Source organism: Entelurus aequoreus, linkage group LG08 (assembly GCF_033978785.1).
Source record: "Entelurus aequoreus isolate RoL-2023_Sb linkage group LG08, RoL_Eaeq_v1.1, whole genome shotgun sequence".
NCBI lineage: Eukaryota > Metazoa > Chordata > Actinopteri > Syngnathiformes > Syngnathidae > Entelurus > Entelurus aequoreus.
Window position 1 is genome coordinate 38,379,564 of NC_084738.1, and position 26,550 is coordinate 38,406,113.

General features: G+C 41.1%; 2 protein-coding genes across 3 annotated transcripts in view; one reads left to right on the forward strand and one right to left on the reverse strand.

The window, feature by feature from the left end:
* Window positions 1-525, reverse strand: part of slc16a3b (solute carrier family 16 member 3b) — a 32,277-nt gene extending 31,752 nt beyond the window's left edge. The window contains exon 1 of the mRNA XM_062057477.1: window positions 441-525. The gene's annotated coding sequence lies outside the window, so the exon portion shown is untranslated. The remainder of the gene's footprint in view (window positions 1-440) is intronic.
* Window positions 526-807: 282 nt separating this feature from the next.
* ccdc57 (coiled-coil domain containing 57) overlaps window positions 808-26,550 on the forward strand; it is a 44,644-nt gene continuing 18,901 nt past the window's right edge. Inside the window, exons 1-11 of one of the 2 annotated variants that reach the window (XM_062056437.1) lie at window positions 808-942; window positions 5,987-6,162; window positions 11,080-11,202; window positions 11,524-11,667; window positions 12,418-12,526; window positions 13,577-13,678; window positions 13,756-13,913; window positions 13,987-14,061; window positions 15,289-15,489; window positions 18,572-18,730; window positions 18,804-18,966. In XM_062056437.1, coding sequence (XP_061912421.1) covers window positions 922-942; window positions 5,987-6,162; window positions 11,080-11,202; window positions 11,524-11,667; window positions 12,418-12,526; window positions 13,577-13,678; window positions 13,756-13,913; window positions 13,987-14,061; window positions 15,289-15,489; window positions 18,572-18,730; window positions 18,804-18,966 — 1,431 coding nt within the window. In that variant the 5' untranslated portion in view covers window positions 808-921. Of the gene's footprint in view, window positions 947-5,986; window positions 6,163-11,079; window positions 11,203-11,523; window positions 11,668-12,417; window positions 12,527-13,576; window positions 13,679-13,755; window positions 13,914-13,986; window positions 14,062-15,288; window positions 15,490-18,571; window positions 18,731-18,803; window positions 18,967-26,550 lie in introns of both variants that reach the window. The other variant, XM_062056438.1, reaches the window with a different exon arrangement.

Genomic DNA, 26,550 nt, shown 5'->3' on the forward strand with positions numbered 1-26,550 from the left:
AATTTAGTTTCTTCTTATAAAAAAAATACATTTTTCATATTTTTGACATCCGTCAATGTTGGCTAACTCGGAGTTGTAGTAATGTGAGAGACTTATGCAATGCACACTAGTTTACGCTTCTGGACAACGCAGTGACGTCACACTGATGCTGGCGTACGTGAGGATGGACCCGTCTGTCCAAATGTCACCATATTCACCTTCCAAACACCACACTAGTACTAAAATGACCACTAAAACTCACGGTGATGTATTCAGACGGGGCAAAAACACTCCTCTTCCGAATAAACGTGTGCACTATTTTCTCTTCAATAACGTCCATCCTCTTGATGTGTTTTTTACCTGTTGCTTAGCGTCTAGCTATGAATTGCTTCGCTGCTGAAAGATAATCGAAAGAAATGAGGACACGAATAGATGAAAAAGGAAAGAGAATGTGACTGTACCTGAAGAGACTTCCTTCTCCCTGCGAGCCGCTTTACACAATTCCATGACTACGTGCGCCCCGCTTATATAGGCGGCACACTGGTGGGACTCATAATGTTACATCAGTCCAACATGATGCACTTTCCTCTGTCTATGGAAATGTAAAACAGTCACATCTATTTAACATATTATTACATTATGAACGCGCGTCATTAAAAATATGTTGCTCATTATCTAACCGTTTTTTACACGCTATTGTAGATGGATTTTAATGTATTATTTGGTAATTAAGACAGATCACCAACATGAAAATAGTAGCTACTCGGAACTGATTATACGGGCATATGTGGCTAGGAGGAAGCATTTGACGTACGTGCTGTTGCTATGGCAACCCCGCGCCGTTCAATCGGAAGTGTTAACTAGCTGCTTCGTAATAGTCAGCATAATTCGCATTTTACTGTCCTCCACCGCACATTGAGTGTCGCTTTGAATATTTGTGTCATGGACATCGAACAGTTTCAAGTAAGTAAGTACATTTTATTTATAAAGCGCTTTTCACAGATACAATCACAAAGCGCTGTACAAAACATAGGTGAAGTAAAACAACAATTCAATTAAAACAACAGGGGCAACACCATAAAAAGGATACAAAGTGAATACAAAATGATAGTTAAAATGTGCATTAACTAAAAGCTTTACTAAAAAGAGAAGTTTTCAAACAGCTAGCAGCTTGGAGTCAAAATTGCGACGGTTATTATGTTAGATTTTTACTGTCGTGGACTTAATATACTCCAATGTTCGACAGACAGTGGCATCTACATGGTAGGGTAATTGCAAAGTAAATTACATTTACGTTGTATTTGTTTTACGTATTTGTGTATTTTGGTACTATGTGTGAATGTTGTCTGTCTATCTGTGTTGGCCCTGTAATGAGGTGGCGACTTGTCCAGGGTGTACCCCACTTTCCGCCTGAATGCAGCTGAGATAGGCTCCAGCGACCCCGAAAGGGACAAGCGGTAGAAAAATGGATGGGTGGATGACTTTCTTTAGAGCACGTGGTTCTCAAACTTTTTTCACCAAGTGCACCTCAAAAAACACTTGGCTTTTCAAGTACCACCATAATGACAGACATTAAAATACAGTAGCGTAGTAGGCCTAAATATTCATAAAAAAACAAAACATATTTTATTTAACAACCCTGCGATGAGGGTGTACTCCGCCTTCCGCCCGAATGCAGCTTGGATAGGCTCCGGCGACCCAGAGAGGGACAAGCGGTAGAAATTGGATGGATAGATGGAAGTATATTCAATATTTTGGCCACTGTAATATTACACACCGTTTGAACAGTAACACTTTGTTTGAATATTGTAAAATAAAACACTACTTAAATAATGAATAAAATCTTGGGCATACCACTAGATAGAGCCTGTGTACCACTAGTGGTATGTGTGCAACAGTTTGAGAATCACAGCTATTGGGTATTTCAAAATAAAGATAGTTAGCCATTAGGGGTGACATAAAAGATAGATTTTCGAATGAATCGCGATTCTTACTAGTAACAATTCTTAATCGATTAAACAAAAAATCGATTTGTTTTTTAATTATTATTATTATTTTGTTATTTCTTTTTAATCTGTCCTGTCTGCTGTACAGATTTACTTCAGAAAAGAGAAGTGTTTTTCCAATGAATCGCGATTCTTACATGTAAAGATTGTTGCTCGTTTAAAAAAAATTAAATAAAAATCAATTAAAAAAAATATTCTAAATGTTGTTTTTCTTTAATCTGTCCTGCTCAGCCTTTTAGGCAAGTCATATTGTTGATGTAGATGATCATATCTGCTGTACAGATTTACTTTAGCAGAGACGTTTGGGATACTTCTTTCGTTGCATTATTTGTATTTGACTTTGTTAAATGTTTGGGTATAATTTTACTAAACAAATCCAGTTTTCTTTTAAGTAAGATATAAATTGATCACGAGAGAACTGGTTCCAGTTTTGGTTGGTTTCTGGGGCTGAGGTTGCTGAGGTAGTTAAAAAGCTCCTCGGTGGCAAGGCCCCGGGGGTGGATGAGATCCGCCCGGAGTTCCTTAGGGCTCTGGATGCTATGGGGCTGTCTTGGTTGACAAGACTCTGCAGCATCGCGTGGACATCGGGGGCGGTACCTCTGGATTGGCAGACCGGGGTGGTGGTTCCTCTCTTTAAGAAGGGGAACCGGAGGGTGTGTTCCAACTATCGTGGGATCACACTCCTCAGCCTTCCCGGTAAGGTCTATTCAGGTGTACTGGAGAGGAGGCTACGCCGGATAGTCGAACCTCGGATTCAGGAGGAACAGTGTGGTTTTCGTTCTGGTCGTGGAACTGTGGACCAGCTCTATACTCTCGGCAGGGTCCTTGAGGGTGCATGGGAGTTTGCCCAACCAGTCTACATGTGCTTTGTGGACTTGGAGAAGGCATTCGACCGTGTCTCTCAGGAAGTCCTGTGGGGAGTGCTCAGAGAGTATGGGGTATCGGATTGTCTGATTGTGGCAGTCCGCTCCCTGTATAATCAGTGTCAGAGCTTGGTCCGCATTGCTGGCAGTAAGTCGGACACGTTTCCAGTGAGGGTAGGACTCCGCCAAGGCTGCCCTTTGTCACCGATTCTGTTCATAACTTTTATGGACAGAATTTCTAGGCGCAGTCAGGGCGTTGAGGGGATCTGGTTTGGTGGCTGCAGGATTAGGTCTCTGCTTTTTGCGGATGATGTGGTCCTGATGGCTTCATCTGGCCAGTATCTTCAGCTCTCACTGGATCGGTTCGCAGCTGAGTGTGAAGCGACTGGGATGAGAATCAGCACCTCCAAGTCCGAGTCCATGGTTCTCGCCCGGAAAAGGGTGGAGTGCCATCTTCGGGTTGCGGAGGAGACCCTGCCCCAAGTGGAGGAGTTCAAGTACCTCGGAGTCTTGTTCACGAGTGAGGGAAGAGTGGATCGTGAGATCGACAGGCGGATCGGTGCGGCGTCTTCAGTAATGCGGACGCTGTATCGATCCGTTGTGGTGAAGAAGGAGCTGAGCCGGAAGGCAAAGCTCTCAATTTACCAGTCGATCTACGTTCCCATCCTCATCTATGGTCATGAGCTTTGGGTTATGACAGAAAGGACAAGATCACGGGTACAAGCGGCCGAAATGAGTTTCCTCCGCCGGGTGGCGGGGCTCTCCCTTAGAGATAGGGTGAGAAGCTCTGCCATCCGGGAGGGGCTCAAAGTAAAGCCGCTGCTCCTCCATATCGAGAGGAGCCAGATGAGGTGGTTCGGGCATCTGGTCAGGATGCCACCCGAACGCCTCCCTAGGGAGGTGTTTAGGGCACGTCCGACCGGTAGGAGGCCGCGGGGAAGACCCAGGACACGTTGGGAAGACTATGTCTCCCGGCTGGCCTGGGAGCGCCTCTGGATCCCCCGGGAAGAGCTGGACGAAGTGGCTGGGGAGAGGGAAGTCTGGGCTTCCCTGCTTAGGCTGCTGCCCCCGCGACCCGACCTCGGATAAGCGGAAGAAGATGAATGGATAAATTGATCACAGCTGTTTATCTATTTTATGGAGGAATGTAGTTAATCATTGAACTGTGACCCAATGTTAGTAAAAAAGTATTGATTTTGAATCAAGAATTGTTTTGAATCGATTCTGAATCGAACCATTACCCTCAAGAATCGAATCTAATCGTGTGGTGCCCAAAGATTCACAGCCCTACTTATTTGTATTTGACTTTTATTAAATGTTTGGGTCGAATTTTATTGAACAAAACCAGTTTTCTTTTACTTAATATATAAGTGTATCAGCGCTGTTATCTATTTTATGGAGGAATGTGTTTTAATCATAGAACAGGCACCCAATGTTATTTAAGTATTGATTTTGAATCGAGAATTGTTTTGTATGGAGAATCGATTATGAATTAAATCGTTACCCCCAAGAATCGAATTGAATCGAATCGTGTGGCGCCCAAAGATTCCCAGCCTAAACACAAAATTACACAATTTCAGTTTCCTACACTCGGTAGTATATTAGAGCGTTTTAGACACGAGGGTGTCCAAAGTGTGATGGGGGGCCCTTTGTGCAGATTGTTTTTATTAGCTTGCAGTAAATTTAAAAAATACAATCAAAGAAGATTACAACAGCAAAAGTTGGAAAATAACAATAACATGACAGGGTTTGTCAAACTAGGGTATGGGGATTTTTAAATGTTGTCCATCCTGTGAGGGTTCCGCAGTAACAAAAAAATAGAGAAGCCCTGCTCTATAATACAAAGCAGACATGCAGCCTACATTATCTTTAATTATATTAACGCTCAGCCTGTTTTAAGAAATATAAAATATATCATATTAAAAGGCCCCTGCCCCACGTCTTTTAATTTTCATTATGAAAAATGACTTTCAATTTCCTCACTGCAGGACAAATACTATTGTATTCTATTCTATTAGCCATATATGGGGTGCCAAATGTAAACATTCAGTCACACTTTTCTAGCAGATCTATTTCTCACATTTAGCTCACTTTTCTCACATTTAACTCACTTTTCTCACATATAACAACACGCATTTCTCACATTTAGCTCATTTTCAGGTTTAAGTTTAAACTAAATGTTAACTCTGAATAGTATATCTAGATGTTAAATCTAAATCTTAAATCTGAATCTAAATGTTACATTTAAACCTAAATGTTAAATTATAATTTAAATGTTAAATCTAAATCTAAATGTTGAATCCAAACCTAAATGTTAAAAATATAAATCTTACTTCTGAATCTTAAATCTAAATGTTAAATCTAAATCTTAAATCTAAATGTAAATGTTAAATATGAAGCTAAATGTTACATCTAAACCTAAATATTAAATATAAATATTACGTAAATATAAATCTTAGATCTAAACATAAATGTTAAATCTAAATATTAAATCTCAACCCAATTGCTAAATCTTAAAATCTAAACCTAAATGTAAAATCTAAATGTGAGCGCTAAATCTCTCGCCAAGTGTAAAGATGAATATTCATAGAATGCCTATTTTTCAACTATCAGAGGCATCTATGCCTCTCAGTGCACGACACTCTTACATCTTTCTTACTGCGGTAAAATACAAAAGGAAACATGACAGATGATTAATGAAAAATTTATGTAAATAAAGTTGTATATTGTTAAAAATGTTAGCTCCAAACATGTGAGTGTGCATAGTGTGTTGCATTAAGACATAGTTGAATACTAGACACTTAAACAGCTGATCGCTTCACTTGCGTTTGACAATGCTTTCGATCTGTTCTCAAGAATGTGTCATAATTGAGAGCTAAATGGTAAAAACAAGATCATAGCTAGTGTGAATTAAGTGTGTTTTTACATTTGGCACCCCAATGCCATATGCCTATTGTCACTCATTGATTTTCTTCATAGTCATGTCATGTATGTCCTTTGTTTCCCTTTTTTGTGGACTTTTTGTATCTGCACTGCAATCACTTACTATCCACTTTGTGGGATCAGTAAAGTATTTTCTATCCTAGAATATTATCCTACCTAATACATTTGTGTTAATCGATCATAATGATCTTGTAGGCCTTGGATGCTGACTGTCCTGGTTCCAAAATGCAGTCGAACGTCTACAGTGGATTGGGAGACCTGGAAGCCCAGGCAGTCAATAAAGAGAGAGAGTGGAAGGAACTCCAGGCTAGAAGGATTCATCTATTAGAAGAATCTCTTGAAAAGGCTAACAAAGAGTGTTTGTGTCTCAGGTATCTGCATCTCACTTCACAATGTACAATATGATCTTTAATATTAGCCTTTCAAATGTGCAAAGGTAGTCGGCTCTATCCATCCATTTTCTATAAATGTAATAATCACAATTAGGATAGCACTCGAGTACACGCATGATATTTGTTTGTCCCGGCACATTTTTTGCAATTAGCAGTGTATGTTCTGACATTACCTATGCAGTAGATAGCAATAAATTACCTTCATTGTGAAGCCACACACACAACTAAAAAGACAAGGATCTCTATTATGGTAGCTCACAATTAAAACATGACATAAACAACAAGCCTAATTCCATCCATCCATTTTCTACCGCTTGTCCCTCTCGAATAACACAAATCGGGTAGTACAGGAAGGATGACATAAGAAGACAGGACAGTACACCACTCTATACCCTGCGGCATGCGGATAGGATATCAACTTCTACCTTGTGTTATCAGTTAAATATTCTCTGTATGTTTTGGGAATTTTAGGGGTATTTTGATTGACATGATTTTATTTTTGCATGTTTTATAATTGATAACATACAATCACATGCAGAATCCTGGTACTGGGGCCTGGTGGGTTGTATCGGCATTGATATAATTGCTCAATATCCATAAACACATGTCCATGTCCCGAGAAGAACGCCAAATAGAAATGTAAGTTATGTTAAAAAGCCAGCAGTCAGAGACCAGCATATGTCATAAATAATGCCACAAACGTACCACAAGTTGACAGCTAACACTTAGCCCTTCCAATGGTACAAATACCATTCCTGTACCACTAAAACTCACTGAACAAGCAGCTTAATTTAGTCTTATCTAATAGCAAATATACAGTATGTTTTCACATCAACAGTAACCATCAAAGGCTCCCCTTTACCTTTGACACCAAGGTCATCCATATAGAGCATGTACATGCTGAGAAAAGCTTGATTTAGTTTGAATCTGTCTTTTTTTTTTTAGCAAAATGGCCCAGGCTTGGCAGCAGTTTGAACTCGTATAGTGTTAAGTCACATTACGAGGGAACATATTTCCTCACCAAGCAGTTACAGTATTGGACCATACACATAGTACTGGTTTTATTTGCAAAGGTTTTGAAATGTCTCTCAATAATATCTACCTCCAGCTCAACACAATGGACGTTTGTGGACTATCAAGAGTAAGCAAGACATTATATCTAGAGACCTGTCGCTTTTGTGTCTCATTTATGGCTGCAAGTACTGCACCATTTATATCAGCCACCTCCTTTTTTTGGGTTTTGTGACAGAAATAAGAGTACTACAATTCATAACAAACATATATTTTAAGTTGGTTTGCTTTAGTTTAAAAAACATATGGTAACCTTTTAGGGATGTGCTGATCGATCAGCCACCAATCAGAAAAGGTGGATTTTCGTGAAAAAGTATGTGATCGTAATTGCCGATTAATGCATTTTAATGCTGATTACAAACGCAGATCCTCTCTGGCTTGTACGTATTTATTTTTAGATCCCCGGCTGACAAACAACTAGCAGGTAATTATGTGTCTCCAGATACAGTGTAGAGCCGCTCCTCAAAGTTAATAATAATCACCTCCATTATGGCAAATTAACTTAATTTATTTTTATCTAAAGTACTGTATTATCACTGGAGGACGAGGCTTATCATATTATGCTGAGAAAGAGAATAAGGAACTAGTTTAAATATCTTGTTGATATTGTTAAACTGTTAATAGTAGTCACCATAAATAAATTGAAAATAATTACAGTTAATACATACGATCATTATCGGTATTGGGATCTGCCGATCTCACTCATGGATGATCCGTATCAGCAGCATAAAACCCTGATCGTAACATCCCTATAACCTAAACATTACATGCTATGGTTTGTCCTCCATTTTTGTTGGCAGTCAATGCTTATTCACTGTATTTTTAAGAAGAAACAATTATTGTCAATTTGTCCTTCGAGGGAAATTTAATTTTTCTTTCCCTTATCACCTCTGCTTGGGAGGTATTTTCTTGATGGTTGTTTGTTATTAAAATAGCAATAATTGGCTAATTGGCTATGCCGCATGTGTACGCAGTTATATTGGATGCTGTAAAAGAGACAAATAATATTGGGGGAAGACAAAAAGTGAGTAAAAAACATGAAAAGCTAAGTAAATCTGTTATGAAATACAAATACAAATGTATAGTTTATTTTAATGTTACGATTTAGACGGCGTGGCCTGTAAGTGCTTTATGGTAGGAGAGGTGACCACTGCTACGAAGATCGGTGTTTTCATGTCAGTGTTTGTCAGTAGTTGTTTTTTTAAAAGTCAAGGGAAGGTTCTGAATACTCCCTAAATACAGCGACCAAGTTGCAAAATTGGCAACACTTATCTCTTCTGCTACATCTTGCAGACCAGGGGTCTCATTTTATAAAACTGCGGGTCGATTCAAACGTAAAAATTTTGTAAGCACAAACTTTAGAATGTACATAGTCACACAAAAATTCAGATTTATAAAAACATGCCGCGCACACTTCTGCATATTCTTCTCATTATAAATCACATCTGCAGTGAATTGGGCGCAGAAGGGTCCTCACAATTGTCCTCCCACTATCCCTCCAACAATCATATATACATTTTCATGCAAATTAGCACATGAATATAATAATAATCTAAAGGATCACATGTTGGACTGTCAATGAAGGAAGACAGAGATGGCGACGGCAAACAATATTTTCAGATTTGTGCTTGTTACGTCGAGCACCAAAACACATTTATTTTTGGAGGACTAAGTAATGTCATACAAAAAAATAAAAATACTAGGAATGTCAATAAATAACCAATAATAGTGTCAGCCCCACCGTGACTGAGAACTGTTGCTGAGATGAAAAAAGCATTTTCACGTTTTTAGCCCTCTGTTTTCCAAGTCTTTGTTCAAATATTGTATCTATTATTTATATCTATTTTGTCAGGTAATGCAAAGCTGACATATTGTTTCATGACACAAGTCGTCATCATAAGCAATATTTAAAGCTCTTGTGGGCAACTGACATGCAAAGAAGAAGATTTCTGTATATTATTGGCACATTAATATTGGCGCATTATTGGTTTTTGTAAAGTTGCATGTACTTGAGTTGTAATGGTGATAATAGAAATTACACAGTGGTTGTGTATATCAGATTTAGCTTTATTGGTCAAGTATGTCTAACACACAAGGAATTTCACTTGGTAGACTGTGCTCTTTTTGTTCAATACTAGAAACAACTATGGGAAAACACAGCACCGTAGCACCATCTTGGTATGAAAGAACATTAAAAAAATAAAAGAGTGCAGCGGTGATGCAACAAGCTGCCACTTCAAAGGTGCTATTTCTTATATCAATCAAACTTGCAATTATTCAAACTTTATTTATAAAGCGCTTTTTATACATAAAAGAAATGCAACACAGAGTTATTTACAGACCTAAAAACAGTACTCCGATGACCCAAATCCCCCATCACCGCGCAGACACACGCATAACAAACACACACACACACATGTATACGCACACACACACACACACACACACACACACACAAATAAATGCATGGATGAGTACAGAGGCGCCAGGTTAGTAAACACTATCACAGGAGCCATCTGGACTAGATGGTCATCAGACCACGGCCACCAGGAGGCTGACACAAAGCGCCCCAACAGTACGTCCGATAACCCCTGATGCAGATGGCTCCCTCTGAGAAACGATGGAAAGTAAAAATAATAAAACATGTAAAATAGTAAGAAACATGAGAAGGCATAAAGGATACATTACAAGTAAACCATATGAAGATTTAAAAAAAATACAATAAATATATGATAAATAAATAGAACTAAATACAATCTTGCATAACTAATAAGATAAAACCTAAAGTACGAATGACTTCAACAAAATACTATGAGGTAAAAGCCAAATCAAAAAGGTGGGTCTTAAGCCAGCTCTTAAAAACATGAAATGTTCTCCGCAGCCCTGAGGTCCTCCGGCAAGCTGTTCTATAGACAGGGGCCATAATAGTGGAAAGATGCCATCCCGTGACTTTGTGTCCTGACTTCTAGAATAATTAGGAGATGAGGGCCGGAGGATTTAATGGCCCGCGGAGGTTCGGAGGGTAAAAACAAATCTGAAAGATAAGAAGGACCAATACAATAAAATAACATTTATAAACCATTAGAGAAACCTTAAATTTGATCCTGAAACACAAGGGGAGCCAATGCAGAGATTTTAAAACTGGTGTAATGTCGGCCCACCTTTTGGTCTTTGTCAGGACACGTGCTGCTGAATTTTGGAGTAGTTGTAAAGGTGCAATAACCTTTTTAGGAAAACCAGAAAGTAGGGAGTTACAATCATTTATACGACTTGTAATAATAGCATGCATTCGTGTCTCCATGTTGCCCTGAGAGGGAATTGGGCGAACTGTGGCTATATTCTTAAAATGATAAAAACCTATTTTATGCATACCACCAGACAGAGCTGTAACAACAAGCTACATAGACATTATTTACATATTGTTAATTGCCAACATTGCCATATTTTGTTATTGTCAACAGTGGTGTGTGTGGCATGTTTTCTTCTCTTTTTTTACTGGTGAAAAACATCTAGTGTTGCAACTTGCCTCTGCATGAAAAATGTTATATAGATAAAGTTTAGTTGTTTGATTGATTATAATGTGGTTATGAGCGAAGACGAACAGGTTTTTAATTGTGGCGGCCCAAATTAATTTGTCGCGGCCCGCAACAAATTAATAAACTGATGGTAAACACAAAGGTGAGAGTGAGCTGCACATGAATATGTTCGTGCAGTGCTCACAAACCAATTCACCTCCCTATTTGGTTACATTTTTCTGGCACGGTGAGATTTCTGGCCAATATTATAGTTATTATGTCCCATACATCACTTGTTTGATATTACTAGACACCAGAATCAGAGCCTGAAGATGGACTTTCAGTACAACCTGGAGATCCTGGATGAACGAGACAGAGAGCTGGAGAGATACGATATGATCACTTCCAAGGCTGTAACTGTGGAGCAAAACAGGTAAAAACAATACCACACACCCACGCCAAGTACAGTAGTTCTAAATTTCCATTCCAATATAGCACACTCACAGACCACACCGATGTGTAATGTAAAATTCAACAGGAATTGTACTTCATCTGCTCATTTGCTGATTTTATTGAATACATTTGACCCATTTTTTCTCTCACACTACAACAAGTGCAATGCAAAAAGTACAGAACACAACACCTCCTTCTAGAACCCATTAATGATATGTACTGTAAAAGCAGAAGCACCAGGAGGACAAGTTGTTGCCCCGGGCAACTTCTAGTAATTTTGAAATACTACTCTCACTCACAGGCAGGAGGAGCTGAGTCAGCTCCGTATTCAGGTTGCCATGCTGGAGGAGAGGCAAGCCAAAGACGCTGAGGCGAGACAGGAGGAGCAGCTTGTTAGCCAGAACAAAGCTGCTCAACACAAGCTGCAGCTGGAGGAGCTCAGACAGTGAGTCTACAGGCACAACAATGCAAATACATTAGTTAGATGTGTGTGCATGTTTAGTACCTAAATATACCACTCTTAAATATTTCCTACAAAATTAACTTTCTAATGATGTTGTAACGGTAATATGTGTCCCTAGACACTGTTTTTGACCACCAAACATGAGAAATATCACTTGTTTGCAATGCAAGTTTTGAAGTTCATCCTTCCTCTTAGACATACACACACTCTGACCCCAGCCCTATCTAGATGAGCCCTGTCTATATGCCTACAACTTCTCATTGGACAGCTTTGTAAGAATAAATAAATTACATCTTAAACAGTAGGCTTTGCTACAAATCTTAAAATTAAGCCTGGAGGTCCAAAAATTACAACAGTCAGCTATACAGTTGATGTGGAAGCTGTACGTTTTATTGTTTTGTTTTTCCATAGCGAACAGGCTAACCTAGCATGATAAGCAGTTAAAATGTGACTAATGTTAGCACTGTAGCTTACATAGCAATGCTAGTGTTGCTAACATTTGTGTCCCCTTGTCCCAGTTCTTAATGTTGGGATATAGTTAGTACATATGTACTGTACATTACACCCGTGAATTCTACAAATGTTGTGTGTGTGTGTGTGTGTGTGTGTGTGTGTGTGTGTGTGTGTGTGTGTGTGTGTGTGTGTGTGTGTGTGTGTGTGTGTGTGTGTGTGTGTGTGTGTGTGTGTGTGTGTGTGTGTGTGTGTGTGTGTGTGTGTGTGACTGGATGGAAGCTCGATGACAGGCAAAATTCAAAAACAAATGGAGGAACACGAGAGGGTCAAATTGGAGTTGCAGCACAGAATACAAGAGCAAGAAGGAGAAATGATGCGGCTTAGACAGGTAAAGAAAGTAAATGCTAATTCTTCATTAATGATGATGATGTGGGTTTTGATCAGGGGATGTCATTGTGAGTGTGTGAAGCTCTTTGAGACACTTGTGATTATGAGCTATAAAATACATTTTCAATGATTGATTGAAAGGGTTTTACTTTCAGTTTTATGACCGTGGTCTCCATTCTCACCCACTGGTACTATTGTGTCTTCATTCAATAACGGTACAGAGTTAAACCACTTTTTTAGGTTTGTGAATCAGTCAAATCTGCAAGCTTGGAAAAATGTTTCCACACACAATCACACAATAACTAATGGACTTTTTAAAATGAAGCCAAGCAAAATTAACCTCCTTAGAGACATGTCCTAAATAAATATTTACAATGAATATTTACAATATTTACGTGTACAGTATTTTTGTGTCCCAGGGGGCCAGATTAGCCAGGTGTGTGTGATTGGATAGTACTTGTAAACTCATGTTCACACATTAAAAATAATCTGTTTTGATGAGCATCAATATAAAATTCACAATCATCCTAATCCAGAAGTGTGAGACTGCAGATTTTGTTCGTCATTCGATACCAAGTAAATATGGGGTGATTATTGCAGTTACCACTGTGTTTTACTTATGTTGAAATAGTTTAATATCTTTGAATGATTTTGTGATTTTACCTTATTTTCTTCATCATTATTATATTAAGAATACAACACAGGACAAAGATTTCAGGCTACATAAACAAAAGCTGGGGGAAAACATGAATAGTTGTAGTCCTAAACCTCTTAAACCCGGGCTTGTGAAGCTCGCTCGAAAAAGATGAGATAAATAAAAATTTTCTGTGCATGTACATGGTTAAATGGATGATCTTGGTATGGAATTAAAGGGGAGACTTTGATGGTTACCGTAGAAGTGAAAATGTACGTATCTTTTCAACGGGATAAGTGTAAAATCTGCTTGTTCTTTTGGGTAGAGGGATGATTCTCCTGAAACTAACATCTCTCCAACAACCAGTTGCTAGTACTCCTGGTGTCACGTCTAACATCTCTCACCTGTGGTCACCAGGTGATGACAACAGCCATGGACACAAAGTTCAAAGAGCACGAACATGAATTCAACTTGAAGCGAGATGAGATGCAGGCAATGTTGCTTTCTAGGGACCTCAAGGTCTGATAATAAAACAAATATATTCAGGCTTAGTGTTGCCACTATTTTTTTTTTGACATTTTTACATGTGTCTTTAGATAAAGCTTCTATCTAAAGAGACTGAAATACAGAGCCAAGCTAAACTGGAAGCGAACGAAGTGCTCAAAGCATCTGATGAGTTCTTAAAGCAGTTACAGGCCCAGTTGCAACAAAAGGACCAGGTGATGGATGATATTACCAACGTCAAAGATGTCAGGTACATATTCTGTGTCCACTGAACGTGCGTGTGTCTGTATGAAACGTGAGGTTCTGACATCCTTCTATGGCAGAATAAAGCAGCTTGAGGACAAGTTGAAACAGGTGGAGAAAAAGCTGAAAAAGAAGGAAGATGATCGCATGACAAAGTGAGTAAACATAAAGTCCATACATCATTGGCACAAATAAAGAACACAAATATATCAAGAAAGCGAATGTGAAACTCAATGTTGCTAATTATTACTCTCAAACGTTTTCACTAGTCGTCAGCACGTACATATGAATCACAGAAAATAAAACATTCCCCTACTTAATAGCGAGCCGAATCCAAAAAGTCAAGATAAAGCTGTGTCGTTGTTAATTAATACGATCGCTCCTCTGTATGTGATACAGAAAGCAGATGAACAATTGTAAATGAGGTATCCTAAAATCACTTTAAAGATTTATTTAATTAACTTAGTCGGTGTGGCTCAGACGGTTAAGCGGCCATCCAGAAACTTGAGGGGCACGGTGGAACAGGGGTTAGTGCATGTGCCTCACAATACGAAGGTCCTGAGTAGTTCTGGGTTCAATCCCGGGCTCGTGATCTTTCTGTGTGGAGTTTGCATGTTCTCCCCGTGACTGCGTGGGTTCCCTCCGGGTACTCCGGCTTCCTCCCACCGCCAAAAACATGCACCTTGGGATAGGTTGATTGGCAACACTAAATAGGCCCTAGTGTGTGAATGTGAGTGTGAATGTTGTCTGTCTATCTGTGTTGGCCCTGTGATGAAGTGACGACTTTTCCAGGGTGTACCCCGCCTTCCGCCCAAATGCAGCTGAGACAGGCTCCAGCACCCCCTGCGACCTTAAAAGGGACAAGCGGTAGAAAATGGATGGATGGATGCTACAAATCCAGCTTCCGCCATCCTCGTCACTGCTGTTGTGTCCTTAGCCAAGACACTTCACCCACCTTCCTTCTGGGGGCCCCACACACTGGTGTGAATATGAATTACTGTTTGATGGTGGTTGGAGAGACCTTTGGCGCAAATTGACAGCCATGTTTTCTTCAGATTACCCTGGGCAAGTGCTTTATCAATCTAATCTCTTGTTTTTATTATTATTATAATTGTTATTATCATCATTATTATTAACTCAACCTTCTTGAAGGGGTCGGGGCTGTAGGGCTAGTTAATATGAGTATGACAGAAACACTGCTATAAAGGAAATTGAATGTTTGTGCAAGTCAAATTGAAAGTTTACAATAATTGCAATCAACATTTTCGATCCATGTCTTCACCAACTGAACAAAACTTAATAACATAGTAACTAAAATAATTACCGAAAGGGAGCTTAAAAACAAATGTTTCAGCTGTTCTTGTGACTGTGACTTTGTCAAGAAATAAGGACATTATCCAGACTTTGAAGGAGAAGGAGAAGCAGTTGAAGGCTCACTGTCAAGCCCACAAAAAGCACCTACAGAAAGCTGAGGAACGCATTGTCAAACTACAGGATGGCATCGCGGTTACATCTGCTCAGACTCACTTGGCACAGAGAGACATGCAGATGGCCTTAGGTGACAAAGATGATACAATAAAAAGGTGAGACACTCATTACATAAAGACTATAGCACATACACTGTATAATGTGTATTAGAGCAAATAAATACTGTACGATGTATGCAGAGCGGCGAGTTGCATGTTACTTAAATCAATCAATGTAACAATGCGAGAGAGTTGGTTGGACATGAACTTGATGGAAAAGACATGTTTGCCAAAAATTCAAACTGTGTGTAAATATCCTGACAAATGGGACACTTATTAACTTTAACTAAAGAAGTACAGGCAGCTGCTCACACTTCCTCATACTTTCTGTTACATTGAGGGGAAAATGTTATGAGCCAGCTTGAAAAAATCCCAACTATAAGTACTGTGAAGGAGCCCAGAATTGTGTTTAGTTTCATTTATGCACAATTTCAGTGTTACTCACAACTAGAGGTGCAGACTGCCACAGTTAATGGCACAATGGTTAAAGACAAAGTCTTGTGGGCGAAGGACATCGGTTCCAATCCAAATTGATTTAACGGCAATTTGTGATAGAAAAGATAATCCCTTATTTTATTTTTTAGGTACGATATACATGAATGCAGACTTGAGGACAAAATATTAGCTCCCTTTTTGAAATCAAACAAAAGTAATTTATTTTGGAAATGGGTCATAAGCCAAAGTGAGCATAGTTTGTGTATCCACTGAAACAAAGACAACATCTGCATAAAGCCGAACTAACATTTTTATTGATTTTCTGAACTGAAAAAAGTACAAATTGCAGTAGACAAAATTATTACCCCCTGGCAAATTAGTAGTCAATAGTATAGCCTTTCTGATTCTAAACTGAAACAAATGTATTCTTGTTGTCAAATTGGCACATGGCCTCTGATAGACCAGGCCATTACATAGATTTTGACTCACTTTGATGTATGTTGGTGGCCATTATCCTGTTGGAATAACAAAAGACAAACCAAACCGTGACTCTCAATCAATCAATCAATCAAAGTTTATTTATATAGCCTTTAATCACAAGTGCCTCAAAGGGCTGCACAAGCCACAGCGACTGATTGTTCTTCTGGTGTTATTCTTCAATATATCAAACAAACAAAAGCAGCATCCATTTCCTCAAACAGCTCAAGTTTATTTTGATAAGACCAAAGAACCAATTTCCAAAACTCATCCCATTGTTTCAGATTGTCTCGGGCAAACCTCAATCAACCTTTGATGTTCCACTGTGAGAGCGATGGGGTTTTTGTTTTATGTTGTCCATAAATGAAGATCCTTCACAAAAATATGATGTGAAACATCAAGTCAAGATGATGACAAACCCAGGGATTTCTGTTCCATTTCAAACAATGTTTTTCGTTAAAGATTTCGATATGATGTGTTTTTGACCACGCCAGGGTTTATATTGGACATAATTAGTTTTCTGTTCTTTGCAATGATGCAAGACTCTCACAAAGATTGTGAGAGGCTCGTGTCCTTTATTGTGGCTAATTGGTTCCGTGCCTGACAATGGTAAACACATTTCTGTGACGTAAGATTATTATTAATAAATCAAATATTTTTATTGTTAGTTCATAAAAACAACTGTTTACAACATTGTAAATATGTTTTTGATATAGTTAGAGCCGACTAAACATAAAATTACACCCATATAATCACCTTTACACTTGCTTCACCTAATACAGGGGTCGGCAACCCGCGGCTCCGGAGCCGCATGCGGCTCCTTGACCACTCTGATGCGGCTCAGCTACATGCATGCCGACCCCCTCGATTTTCCCAGGAGACTTATGGATGTCAGTGTCTCTCATAGACTACTCCCAGGGAATAATAATCCTATTAACACTCTAATTACTATATAAAGGGCGTGCCCTAATTGTATTGCAGTTATTGTCCTCTATAGCATTTACTTACAGCATGCCAGGCCAGCCACATGTTGTATGTTGTTATTACTTGCTCACACAGGAGACAGCAAAGTATACTTACTCATCAGCCACACAGCTTACACTGACGGTAGCCGTATCAAACAACTTCAACATTGTTACGTTACAAATATGCGCCACACTGTGAACCCACACCAAAAAAGAATGAAAAACACATTTCTGGAGAACATCCCACTGTAACACAACATAAACACAACACAACCATTACCCAGAATCCCATGCAGTCCTAACTCTTCCGGTCTACATTATACACCCCGCTACCACCAAATCCCCCCACACATCACCCCCCCCCCCACCCCCCACCCCTCTTCGTGGTTGGTTGAGCGGAAGAGTTAGGGCTGCATGGGATTCTGGGTATTGGTACCGTCAGTGTAAGATGTGTGGCTGCTGATTTACTAGCCTTGCTGTCTCTTAGGTGAGCAAGCTAAAGCTGCATTCCACTTGTGGCCGAGCAGGTACACTGATTGGGCAGACTGTAGAGGGCGCCAAATGCAGTGTCATAACGCTCTGATATTCGGGAGTCTCCCGGGAAAAATGAGAGGGTTGGCAAGTGTGACGCAAACGACATTCATCCAAAACTCGCGGGCTGCACTAACATCCAATTCCCACATTAAAGTGCGTGCCGGTGCGTGTGTCTGAGACCCCTGGTTAACATAGCACAAAGCATGTAAGCTTTGTATGCGGTGTTTTTCATTTTAAATTTTAAAAACATTTTTGTGGCTCCCATTACTTTCTTTAATGTGTGAAACTTGCCAAAATGGCTCTTTGAGTGGTAAAGGTTGCCGACCCCTGACCTAATATAAGTAGCCTTGAATGCATTCTATTTTAGATTACAGCACTCACCTGACGTAGCCCGAGATCCTCCAGCGTCATTGCTATGATCGTCGCTCGGCCACTTATTAGCATTAACTGGCGCACTGAGTCCCATCGAGTCCTGCTACATCTCGCGTAAAAGACTCACCAATGTGTAGATGTTATGTTGTTGATAAGACAGGAGTTGAAGATGAAGTGCAACAAAAAGTTGTTGCCAAAAGGAGGTCAACTTGATTGTCGCAGTGAAGATATATCCAAAATATAGCGGCTGTGTTATTAGCATTATCACCTTTAACTCGGAAACCGAAGTCCTGCTGGATGACTATCTTTATTGATCAACAAAACAACCTCAATGTGTGTCCATGTGTGTTTAAAAGGCTTCGTGTGGAAATGGATACAAGTCAGACTGCCTGGGAGAGTTACATGAGTCAGGCTTCCAGCGAGATGGTCGCCAAGGATGCAGAGGTGATAGGCCTGCGGGAAAGCAATCACAAACTCAAGGCAGAACTGGAAAGGAGCAGGGAGGAGATAAAGAGGTGATTGGATGTACATGGTGTAGTATTGTTACCTAGAGTTGTTATAAGGTAATGAGCCTCCGTGTGTCATCAGATACAAACAGGATGTGAGTGCCGGTTTAAAGAGAGAGGCGGACTTGCAGCAGTCGCGAGTGCAGGTAGAGCTTGATTGGCAGAGGCGCTATGAAGATGCCAAGGTTAAACACTACCTTGCTAATGAGCAGCTTATTCAAGACTTGACCCAGGCCAGAGACCAGGTCAGTATGTTAGCAAAAAATGTAATATGCCAATAAATAATCCATGGTGTTAACAACACTCTAGGTGCCTGATCTACTGAGATCTCATATAACAAGTGTTAAATAGTGTGTACAACAATTTTTTGCAAATATTAGCTCATTTGAAATTTGATGCCTGCAACATGTTTCAAAAAAGCTGGCACAAGTGGCAAAAAAGACTGAGAAAGTTGAGGAATGCTCATCAAACACCTTTTTGGAACATCCCACGGGTGAACCGGCTAATTGGGAACAGGTGGGTGCCATGATTGGGTATAATAGCTGCTTCCATGAAATGCTCAGTCATTCACAAACAAGGATGGGGCGAGGGTCACCACTTTGTGAACAAATGCGTGAGCAAATTGTCGAACAGTTTTAGAACAACATTTCTCAACGAGCTATTGCAAGGAATTTAGGGATTTCACCATCTACGGTCCTTAATATCATCAAAAGGTTCAGAGAACCTGGAGAAATCACTGCACGTAAGCGGCAAGATCGAAAAAAACATTGAATGCCCGTGACCTTCGATCCCTCAGGCGGTACTGTATCAAAAACCGGATTGTTATAGGCACAAAGTTCAAAAGCCAGCGTCTGTGATGGTATGGGGGTGTATTAGTGCCCAAGGCATGGGTAACTTACACATCTGTGAAGGCACCATTAATGCTGAAAGGTACATACAGGTTTTGGAGCAACATATGTTGCCATCCAAGCAACGTCTTTTTCATGGACGCCCCTGCTTATTTCAGCAAGACAATGCCAAGCCACGTGTTACATCAACGTGGCTTCATAGTAAAAAAAATGTGCGGGTACTAGACTGGCCTGCCTGTAGTCCAGACCTGTCTCCCATTGAAAATGTGTGGCGCATTATGAAGCGTAAAATACGACAACGGAGACCCCGGTCTGTTGAACAACTTAAGCTGTACATCAAGCAAGAATGGGAAATAATTCCACCTGAAAAGCTTCAAAAATTGGTCTCTTCAGTTTCCTTTTTTTTAATTTTTTTTTTTTTATAATGTCCTGCCCAGCTTCTCGGGCAAATCATATAGCAGATGTAGATGCCCATATCGGCTGTTCAGATTTACTTTACAAAAGAGAAGTGTAGGATACTTCTCTTGTTGCCTTACTTGTATTTTGACTTTATTAAATGTATTTATATTATCATTTGGTGCAGCCGGGCCGGAGCAGGAGGGGATAGAAAGAGAGAAAAAGGAAGACAGAGGGGGGAATTGTGGGGACAAGAGGGGGATTAGACAGAGAGACAAAAACAACAACAGCAAACACAACAACAACAACAACAACAGAGCAACATCAGCAAATACGACATGTACAAATATGATGGTAAAAGTAATAGCAAATAAGCAGTTAGCGAAAATTTTAAAAAAAAAATACAGAAATGACAATGAGCATTATTACACTAAAAATGGAGCAATATGAATACCAATAGAAATAGTGCTATTGATAATAAACAATACCAGTACTTTACCTTTATTATCAACCATACAATTGTTCAAATGCAACAATACATATACGTAATGATAACTTGAGATACGAAAGAATGCAGAAAAATGGAGGGGAAGAAAGAGAAGCAACCTTAACCTTGTAGATTGTTATAGTAACAATAGGTTAAGCTTTGTCAGTGTGCCATGTGTTATACCCAGTTTACCCTAGGGCAACAACGTTAATATATGTTTGATGAAACGTGATTATGTGCATGAGTGTATGTGTGCATATGTACTTGTATATGTACAGTATGTGTATGTGTGCTTGCACAGTGAATGTATATGTACAGTATGTGTATATGTGTGTACAGCGAATGTATATGTACAGTATGTGTATACAGTATGTGTGTTTGAACAGTGAATGTATATGTACAGTATGTGTAAATGTGTGTTTGTACAGTGAATGTATATGTACAGTATATGTATGTGTGTGTTTGTACAGTGAATGTATGTGTAGTATGTGTATGTGTGTGTTTGTACAGTGAATGTATATGTACAGTATGTGTATATGTATGTTTTTACAGTGAATGTATATGTACAGTATGTGTATACAGTATGTTTGTATAATGAACGTGCGTGTGGATGTACGAACTTTGAGTGTGTAAATATGTACTGTATTTATTTGTATATGTATGTGGGAGCGTAGGTACCTATGTATGTCTGTATGTATGTGTGTGAGTATATGTGAATTTGCATGTACAATACATTTGACTCCCAGTGTGTGCGGGAGCCAGAGTACGGCCCCAGCCTCCCCGAGAACCCATCCCACAAACAGTAGGTGTGGTGCCCAGGGAACCAGCGGCCACCGCCCCCACGCAGCCAAGCCGGACAGCGACAGGAACCCCAGAGCCTGGCCCACCGTGCCGCCCACAAGGGCCAGCAGCAGGCCGCAGACAGACGCACCCGGCAGAGGACAAGGCACGGGAAAAACAGGGGGCAGCCAGACCCCAAGCCAGCGAGAGACCACACCCCACACGGACAGAAAGGCGGGACGCCCCACCCGAGGGGCCCGGAGACCCCCCGCAACCGGACGGGAAGACCGCCCCCGCCCCAACGGCAACAGGGCCCCCACGAGCCCCCCCCCCCCCCCCCCACCCCCGGAGAGCGCGGCGAGGCCAGCCCACGGCCACCCCACCCAAGCCGGCCGCCACAGGACCACCCAGCACGGGGCCACAGGAACCACCCACCCCACCCGCAGGGACCCCAACGATGGAGATGGAACAACCAGCAACCGCCCCGCCGAGTCCCCCCCCTGAGGTAGGGGAATAAATAAATAAATAAAATAAATACATAATAATAATAATATTAATAAAATATATTTAAAAAAAAAAAAAAAAGGAGAAAAAAAATAAATAAAAAATAAAAATAATTAAATCTATTTATATAAACAAATAAAATAAATAAATAAAAAAAGAATTAAAAGAAGATCACAGACATGCTGACACACAAGGTCGCTACCCCAACAACTGGCCGACTCGCAGCACCTCGGAATACCCTGCAGCACCAAGCCGCCACAGTAGACGCAGGGACCAGACCCAGCAGGCCCCAACCAAGACGGGCACCCGGAAGGGATGGACGGCGGGACCCAGGAGCTCCAGACACGCAGTCCGGATGCAGTAGCCTGAGGCGCCGACCCCCACCCGACAGGCAGGCCCAGAACGTACCCCCAGAAATATACATACATATATATATACATACACATAAACATACACACACATACACATGCATACACATACACATATATATACATACATACATACATACATACATACATACATACATACATACATACATACATACATACACACATACACATACACAGTTTGTCAGCCCCGACAACCACCACGCGCGCGCGCTGCCACCAGTCACAACATCAGCCACCCCCCTGCACCAGACCCAGCAGCCACGGGCGCCCACACCACAAACAAACGGCAGCAGAAACAGCAGCCACAACACCCCCAGACAGCCAGCACCACCCAATCAAATCAAAGCGATCAAAAAAAAAAAACGCGACCGGCAACCACACGCCAACAGGATCACAGATACCAGCCAGCGCCAGCCCGCCAGCAAGCCCAAACGCCAACACGCAAACAAGAGACACCAACACCCCCCCCCCCCCCCCCCCCCCCGCCAAAAGACCCCACCACCCCAACCCAAACCCGCACAAACACACCACCGCCCAAACAACCGAGACACAGTATCCAGACCAGACACGGGCGCCGCGCCGCCACCACATCAAGTCGCCAACAGAGACCCCACAGCGCAAGGTCGGGCCACACGGGCACGGACCCCACCCAACAGGAAGCGAGACCCGCGCGACGCCACACACAAATAAATAATAAGATTAAACAAAAATAACAATAATTTAAAAAAAAAAATAATAATAATAAAATGAAATACAAATTAAATTAAAAATAACAAATACAAATAATTAAATAAAATAAAGTAAATAATAAAAATTATTTAAAAAAAAAAAAATTATAAAATAAAAAATAAATAAATAAATATATCAATATACATATATACATACACATATATACATATACACATACATACATACACACATACACACATATATATATATATATATATATATATATATATATATATATATATATATATATATAAATATATATATATATATATATACATACATATATATACATATTAAAAAAATAATAATAATAATAATAAATTAATAAAAGCCTGGCAGGCCACCAGAACGCAGTCCCCGGAATCCGCGCCGGCCGACGAGGCAATGAGGGGTGCGCCGAACCCCAACCCCCCCACATGCATGTGTACAAGGCCCCCAGAGTGTCTACTGTGTAGTTAAAATTAGGAGGTCAGCCATTACAGCCGACCTCCAGTCCCTATTGATGTGTGTACTGTAGCGTGAGTGAGATATGTATGCTTGTGGGAACTAATAATGCGATTAAAATTGGGGGACATCAAGGTCTTGGTGGGTCCCAACCAAGCCGAGCCCTCCAAATCCTAAGTGTCTAATATGCAGCTAAGATTGAGGGATGGACGAGCAGGGGACAAGACAGGAGGACCGGAGCCCCATAGGAGGCATCCTCAACCCCCCGCCATGCCTCCCCGCAGGACAATCCCCCAAAGTCCTATATTTGTGTGACTGTGTGTGCTATAAGTAGGAGGAGTAGAGGGCCCGGACATCCCCCCCAGTCCATGCGGCCGACAACCAGGAACTACGGCCAGGAAGCCGCCCCCCCCACGGCCCGTGACCCACACCAGACCACTTTAGCGTGACGTCACGCGAGCCCACCCCCCGCCAAACAGAGCCATCCCCCGCCCGCCCCAACCCAACCCCGCAGAGCCCATACCAGCAACCAAACGCAGAAAAACTGCACAGCCCCATGCCCAATGCAAACACCGCATCCCGGCCATCCACACAGCAACGCACCCATACGAGTTCCGGCCAGGGGATGGTGCCCCCCAACCGGGGAAGAAGTCAATGCACCCCGTCCGCACGCCAGCCCCCAAACCAGCCGTCAAGCCAACGCCAGCCAGCCCCCACAACCCCACAAGCGCACAGATACCAGCCACAGTCCCCCAACCACTCCAACCCAACACAGCGACGCCAACCGCCGGCAGTACCACATCAACCATCACCACCACCGCCCGTCCGCAGTGCAAACACCCGCGGCCGCCGAAACCTGAAACAAAAAAAGCGACCTACCCCGTAAACCACAACAACGCACACCCCCAGCTACCACAGAGGCCGCCAACCCACCTACCCCAACTCATCCACATACAGGCCAATCGATCCACCGGACATCCACACCCATACACACACCTACACATACATACACACATACATACACACATACATACACACATACACATATACATACATATATGTATATACACAAACATACACATACACACATGCATGCATATACACATACACACACACACACATATATACACTTACATACATATACATATGCACACATATACACACACATACATACACCAAAACAAAACAAAAACAAAAACAAAAAATATAAAAAATAAAAATAAAAATAATAATAATAATAATAAATAAAATAAAATAAACCCTTTAAATAAAATAAAATAAAAATAAACATGAGGCCTGGTTGCCAACAGTGTCCAGCGCCACCAAACCCCGCAGCCATACCCGCACGTCCAGGCCCCCCCGCCCACCACCCACCAGGCACCCCATCCGGCAAAAAGCCATAAGGGCCCAGCCCCGCACCCACAGCCGGCATGCCATGGCATCTCTGCAGGCCAAGGCGGCCACCCCCAACAGCTCCACCCGCACCCCAACCCCCGCCCAGGCACCCCCATCCACCCCCAGCCCCCAGACCACCCACGGATCGGCCCGCCAGGCTGGCACCAGGGGACACACCCCAGGCCCACCCGACCCCGCGGCACACGGCCCCCCCGGCACCCACGACCCCCCACCCACGGAGCAAGACCCCCGGGACAGAGCCCCGGCCCCCATGGGAATCAGGTCAGGAAATCAATTAGCGGTGCCCAAAGAGATCTGAATTCTGTCAGTTGTTGTTTTGATTCAGCAGACATTCTTTCCATAACTACATAATCTAATAAAATGTTTTTGTAAAGGTTTATACATAAATTATTTTTTGATTTCCAATTCATGAGAATAGTTTTCTTGGCGATGCCTATTGCATTTATAAGGAGGTATGTTTTGTTTATATCAAAGTCAGTTGCGGAGAGATCACCCAACAGGCAGAGTGCGGGGGAGATGGGAATAGGAATCTCTAACGCTAATGATAGGTTCTCGCACACTCCAAGCCAAAAGTTACTCACGGGAGCACAGGACCACATTGAGTGTAAGTAGTTATCTACCTTATTATCTGAGCAGTGTACACAAATGTTAGAGTCGGCTAAACCCATTTTATACATTCTTAGACCGGTGTAATGTATTCTGTAAAGTATTTTGAGCTGAATCAGTCGTAAATTTGGATTCTTAATCAAACGAGAAGTATTGAGGCATATTTGTTTCCAGAATTCTGGGTCAAGGCTTGTGGATACGTCTGAGTGCCATTTGGAAGTTGGGATACTTATTGTGTTATCTATTTTTGATAAGAGAGCATATAATTTGGATAAAGCTTTGGGGGCAGATGTTTTGAAGAATTTAACGGTTGTAGGATTACTTTCCCATGTTGTTTTGTTGAATCTTGCGCTAATTACAGATTTGATTTGTATATATTCTAGGAATTTATTAGGATTGATTGCATATTGTGTTATTAAACTTTTAAAAGAGATAAAACTGTTTGCATTGATGATATCCCCAAGACATCTGACTCCTTTATCATACCATGTTGGAAAGTTCAATGGCTTCTTGTTTAAAAGAAAATCAGGATTATTCCAAATAGGCGTAAATTGACAGGGAGTGAGCGGGGATCCAGTTATTTTCAAAAACTCCCACCAAGCTGTTAAGGTAGTGCGTATATTAATACTTTTGAAGCAGTTGTGTTTTCGGAGAATTTGGCTAATAAAGGGCAAGTTAGAAATTGGGATCTCCTGGCTAAGTGATTGTTCAATCTCTAACCATAAACTATCTAATAAAGTGGGATTGGTCCATTTTAGTATATATTGTAGTTTATTTGCAAGGAAGTAATATGAAAAGTTTGGGAGTTCTAGACCCCCGTATTCTTTTGGTTTTTGTAAAGTTTTAAGGCTGATTCGTGCTGGTTTACTCTTCCAAAGAAACTGATTGATGTGTGAGTCTAGTGATTTAAACCAGATTTGAGAAGGTTTGGTTGGAATCATTGAAAATAGATAATTAACCCTAGGCAAGACCATCATTTTCACGGTAGAAACCCTTCCCATAAGTGAGATTGGCAGTGCTTTCCAACGCGCCAGATAATCCTCAATCAATTTTAAGATTGGGGAGTAATTCAAGCGATTCAGATCTGACAATGTGGAGGAAATATTGATTCCCAGGTATTTAATGTTCCCTTTATGCAGTGGAATCGATGAGGTGCTCTGGAAGTCAAAATTTATTGGTAACACAGTAGATTTGGACCAGTTGATTGAGTAATCTGAAATAGAACTGAAT